Below are 5,902 nucleotides of genomic sequence, written 5' to 3'. Positions count from 1 at the left end.
ATAAGATATAATATTTTAGGACATACATACTTTAAATAAATATCAAATATATAAATTAAATATAAATATAACATAACATATCAGATATAACATTCGGAAGAACCCCGAAACATCGGGAGTCAAAAAGGTGCCTCGGATCCTTTGCCTAATCTAATATTTTATATTTATAAGCTTCTTTTGGACCGTTTTACAGTCAAAATGATTATCAGATATGATTTAATGAGTCAGCTTGCTTGTTGGCGTGCTCTGTTTTCTTTCCACATTCCATCAAACAACCGTTACACCAAACACCCAATGAACAGTAACTGATAATAAAGCATGCCAAGCTTAAATATCGAAGAACCAAATAACAATTTCATTGCGGAAGAAAGATAACGGATATGAAAAATTATTACCCGTTTGCCCAAAAAGGGATTTGTTAGTTGAACAGAGAAAGGTAAGTTTCACCAAACGCATATATATACAAATGAAAAATATAAAAATAAAAATAAAGATAAAATACCTATAAAAAAATAAAATAAAATGAAAATGAAACCACCCCCACATCAACATCAACATCATAATCCATATCAAAATCACATGTATTAGTGGAGCCTGTTGAAAACCATGTGGGCCAAAATGGGATGTGTATTATTCTTGGCTTAGGATCCTTTCTTTACTTTTGGTATTTCCACTATAGTGGGTCCACACCCACGCCCACGCCCTTGTCTTTGTTCTCCAACATTTCCCTGCCAGGAATCATCAGCTCCTCCTGTATCATCCTCCACCCATTCCTCCACCACCATTGTCTGCTGATAGTATCGGACGGCCACAAACAGCATGAACACTGCAACCAAGGCACTATATCAGTGTACTAGTATTAATAGGACCCAAGAATTCAATCGCCAAATGATATTTTGCCTCTGCTTTTTGGAACATGACATATTCAAGAAAGTTCCTAGTTTCTTACATTTGTGCTGTGTGAAAGCGTCTGTAATATGAATCCTTTTCTTCAGAAGAATGTTTTTTTTCTTTGAAACTCACAAATTTATTTATAAATTAGTGGTATTTATGTATTATGTTTAATTGCTTACCAGCCCAAATGCGAGCAACTATTGAGGACAAATTCCATACGAGGGTAAAAATGGCAGCTGCAACAGCCTTCTTGTGAGAGCATGATTCCCAAGCATCCCGGAAGCGACGAACCCAGAAGTTGCCTTCATGTAAAAGACCATTCCAACTGTCAGTAATTTTGATTATTCATATTTATAAAACATTTCCATGAACTTGAGTTTCTATAATTGTTACATCATTCAAAGAAGGTGTGAGGTGATTGTGAAATCCTTACATGGTCCAAACTGGCTACATGACATGAAAAGGAAAACTAATCACCATTGCTTTCCACAAGCATTCAGTCGACCAACATGGAATGAACTCACAAACCCAATTACCTTTTGGTGCAGTAACATGTATCAAAGTGACAGAAAATCACAAGGGTAGCATCATTTGCATATCCCAATTTATAAAAAGGTGAAGAAGAGTTCAAAAGATGTAATAATGGCATCAACGGCGAGTGATCACGACACAAGGATTCTCCCTTTATGACATGATTAGACACCCCTTTAATCCAAAGTTTGAAGGTGACGCAATTGCGTAGACATGTGATCATTTGTCATAATAATAATAGGTCTAACAAGGAGCGTTCAAGCCAACCGGCAGTGACCAGAAGAAGACCCTCCTCTTAAAGGGTCCTACCACAGAAACACAATAACATTCCTACTTGTGATGCAACATAGCCCCAATGCATAAGAGGTATGACAATGCCGTTAAATGACCATATTAGAATCATATTATGAGTCATGGTAGCTGGATGGGGACCTATTTGGACGGGAAGAGATATATTTATTTGTTGGGACCCATCAAATCTACCCAATAAAAAGCACCCAACAAACAAAGGAGCCGTTGCAGGTTCATCAGAAAAATATACTGCAATTTTACTACTTGTCCTAAAATTAGGTAAACAGAGGGACCCCTGTGTTTTTTCACTTAAAAGTGAAATGCAGCTCATGAAATTGAAGTTACTGTGATGTGCCCACTTGAACAGCACAATATCATAACAGAAGAAAGTTTATTGAAGAAGCAAAGGCATTAAATTGGGGGAGATATTTTTTACCGTATCCAGTTAACTGGTTGGAATAGCAAGAGCAAACTTTTGGTACTGTAAAAACTCCAAAAAAGCCTGAAAAGAGTGATCACAGCAAAGGGATGGTGAGAAAAAGAGGAATAACAAGACACTGGTACCCCTCTTTGATTACTGGGAAAAAAAAGAATGATTTGGGTTCGATTTGGTAAAATTATTTAAACCTTTCGCCCAATAACCTTGACCCAGTTTTTGACAAAGGGGTACCTCTTTCACAAACCCATGAAAAGCAAAGAGAATTACTCAAACATGACAAAAGGTGGGTTAAATTTTTCTAAATTTAACACAATAAATAAAACATACCCAATTTGGCCATCTTCCAAATAGTTATGGAGCTCCCACTCCGAGCCAAAATAAAGAGCAGCACTGCCAACTAACATAGGCACAGATTATCCACTGTTAGAAATTTATTGATGGTGGGAACAGGAAGTGAGTGGAGCCAAAAAAAAAAAGAAAAAAAAGAAAAAAAAAAAGGAAATTAAATTACCTTCATTGTAGTAGAAGGATCTCCAGAGAAGAGGCATCTGAGTTTCAGGAGGAACTCATTCAAGTAAGGAAGAACCATTTTTATCAACCAAATTGCTTCTTCTTCCCCCAACACATAGTCCTGGTTTGAGTCATCTAGATCTGAGGCTCCCCTGTTTTTTATTTTTCATTTCCAAAATAACAGGGGGAAAATCAGGAAAAAAAATTGCTTAAGTAGTATGATTTCTTCCAATTTGACCAATGGTTTTGAGAGGGTACCTGAAAATAAATGTTCTGTAGAGGAAGATTGCGGCAAGATAGACAAGACCCAGATAGGAAACTACAGAAATCAAGCTGTAGAAGAAACAATTAAAATGAAAAAGAAGATTAGTTTCGAGCTCAATTTTGGAAGAGGGGAATAGTAAATCGAAAAACCAAAATAATTAAAAATTAGGTTGTGGACTTTCTGACCTGATGTTGAGATCTGTGGTGTAGGATGATGAGATTATGGTAAATGTTCCAATTCCGAAGACAAATGCAGATTTCGATACATCACTCCACATTACCAAATCGACTGAAAAATTATTGTTGGAATTGAGATATTTTACTACAAATAAATTGCAAACCAGAGTGATTGAATTTGACCTAGAACTGAAAACTCACTTAAATTTTGCAATTTGTTGTGGGTTTGTGGGACTCTCCTGAACTCGTCTGAAATTGGAGCAAAAGGCAAATGGAAGACGAGTCAGAGTAGTACAGTGAAAATGGGTGAAACAAGCCAAAAGAAGAAAAAAAGTGAATGCTGATCAGCCAAATGTAACAAAAGCAAACACTTACTTGGAGTAGGTTTTGTGTGATTTGAATAAATTTTGTTGTGTCTGGGATAAATTGGAGGCTGTTTCTTGATATTTGGAGAGATGGGTAGCGGCTTTGCAAGGGTTTGATGAACCTTTTTCTCCTCACTCACAACCCTTTTGAGTTTCTGCTCAGGTACAATAGGAGGCTGATGTTTGCTTGCATTTGAAGAGAATGGTTTCTGCTCAGGTACAGTAGGAGGAAGATTTTTGTTCACAACTGAAGAGACTGGTAGTGGTTTTTGAGGAAGTGGATGAACCCTCTTCTCCTCATGCACAACCTTCTTGGGTTTCTGTTCTGCAATACTAATTTCTTTTACATCATCCAAGCTCTTCTCCTCAATCTCAACCTCAATTTCCTCTTCCTCCTCTCCCTCTTCCTCTTCATCATCCTCTTCCTCTGCTTCTTCTTCATCAACAGCATTATCAACATCGTTATTGTCATCGTTCACCTGGACTTCTGGAGGAGTTTTGACCTGATCCACACTGCTCAAATCGCTTGAAATGACCTCTTCTTTGCAGACACCAAACTCCTTGGAAGTTTCATCAGATCCAGCGTTCACAATTTCTACTGAACCTTTCTCAATTTCATCAACAACCTCCTCAGAATCTTTCTCAATTGTATCAACGCCCCCACCTACAATCTCATTAGACTCATCAGGAGCCTTATTGGATTCAATTTTCGCCTTACCCAATTCAACCGGGCTTTTCTCAGTTCCACTACTGCTCCCATCAGAACCTGTACTGGATTTGTCAGCATCCTTATTGGATGCTGATTTCGTCTTCCTCAATTGACCTGGGCTTTTCTCAGTTCCTGATTCATTGTTAGCTTTATTAGCCAGAGATTTCACCTTCCTCAATTGAGCGGGGCTCTTCTCAGTTTCATTGCCAGATTCAGCAGAGCCCTTGTGTGGTTCAGATCTTCCCTTCCTCATCGGAATTGGGCTTCTCTCAAGTCCATCGACGGACACTGTCAGCTCCTTAGTAAGCTCAGATCTCGTCTTCCTCGTCTGAATTGGGCTCTTCTTGATTCCATCAGGAGACACACTGAGCTCCTTACACGGCTCATCGGATCTCTCCTTGGCAATCTGAATTGGGGTCTTATCCAAGCTCTCAGAGTTCCAAGTCTTCCTCTTCCCAACATCAGTCCTCCTCACCCTCCTGTACACGTGAACCCCACCAGCACCACCACCCTCTTCATTGCTCTCTTCACCATTGAAGACCTTAATCCCACCTTTCACCTCATCAATCTTCATCCTACTCTCCCAAACAGACCCAGCAACCACACTACCAGTCCCAGCTCTTCTCTTAACCACATCCATCTCCCTTTTTATCTCTCCAAACTGCAATGAGTACTACACTGGGGACACTGATGTCAATGGATAATAAGAGGCTTAAAGCTCAAGAAATGGCGGTTGGTGGGAGTGGGAGTGGGATGAAACATTGGGATTCCATTGCAAAGCAATTCACACAGGGAGAGAGAGAGAGAGAGAGAAAGAAATAGAGAATAGAAAAGAGATTATGTTGCAAGCAACTCTAACTTTTCTTTTGGTATTCCGGATATAAATTTATGAAAAGTGCAGATAAATTTGGTGGGGCAGATCAATGGAAATAATGATGATGATTTGGGTTTTAAGGATCGCTCTTTCTCCTTTTTCTCTTTGGGTTTAGGGTATTTATTCCCTCACTTTTCTGTAGGAGAGGATCTCTTGGGGAGTACTGTTTCCAAGAGCACACAAAAAGTCACACAAGTCGCACATGCACTGATGCACCGAACATGAAAGAAGCTCAATAATTTACCGAGAGAACCAAAGCAAAAGTCACACCCAGCTGCTATTGCCAAGTCCTCCCAAGGGTCCCCCCTCATTCTGGCTCACCTCCACCACATCCATTTTTTATGGCCGTCAAAGTTTTTCAAGTATTGGAAAAGTAAAAATAGGATTTAGTGAAGAGGAATACTTGGGACCTTGCCATAAATTTGTACCAAATGTTTACATTTTTCCTTCAGGTTCATGACAACGGCATTAAAGTGGAAAATTCCAGGTTCATTTTATTGTATTTTAACATTACCTAATGTACTTTTTATCAAGCGTCATAGTAGTTGGAAAATACTTGAAAAGGCTTCATGCATTTCATTATTTCAGAAACCATTGCTATCAATATTTCCATTGCCATACCCCCCCATGCCCACTTTTCCAATTATCAATCAACCCACCCTGCTATTCACTGATTTGGAGGACATTATGGACCTCCACAACGTGGATCAATTATCAGCATAAGACCATTTTTTTTCCCTTTTTAAAAATATTATAAAATTTAAAATATCTTCTAGAAGAAACTCCCAATTATCATTACTTTTACAAAAATTTATATTTTTCTTTTACATTCAAAACATTGCACTATC

General features: G+C 38.5%; 1 protein-coding gene across 1 annotated transcript; it reads right to left on the bottom strand.

Annotated features, from left to right (window-relative positions):
- Positions 1-332: 332 nt before the first annotated feature.
- Positions 333-5,297, bottom strand: LOC132254634 (uncharacterized LOC116803646). Its single transcript, XM_059740698.1, has 9 exons — positions 3,482-5,297; positions 3,308-3,355; positions 3,116-3,218; positions 2,924-2,998; positions 2,667-2,817; positions 2,483-2,552; positions 2,153-2,218; positions 1,074-1,196; positions 333-826 (listed from the first exon to the last, which is right to left on the bottom strand). The coding sequence occupies exons 1-9, from the start codon at positions 4,818-4,820 to the stop codon at positions 642-644; spliced, it is 2,160 nt and encodes a 719-aa protein (XP_059596681.1). The 5' UTR covers positions 4,821-5,297; the 3' UTR covers positions 333-641.
- Between the last annotated feature and the right edge of the window lie 605 nt (positions 5,298-5,902).

The sequence above is a fragment of the Vitis vinifera genome, chromosome 11, assembly GCF_030704535.1.
Source record: "Vitis vinifera cultivar Pinot Noir 40024 chromosome 11, ASM3070453v1".
Classification (NCBI taxonomy): Eukaryota; Viridiplantae; Streptophyta; class Magnoliopsida; order Vitales; family Vitaceae; genus Vitis; species Vitis vinifera.
Note: the sequence above shows the minus strand (reverse complement) of the source record. Positions and strands in the feature narration are given on the sequence as shown.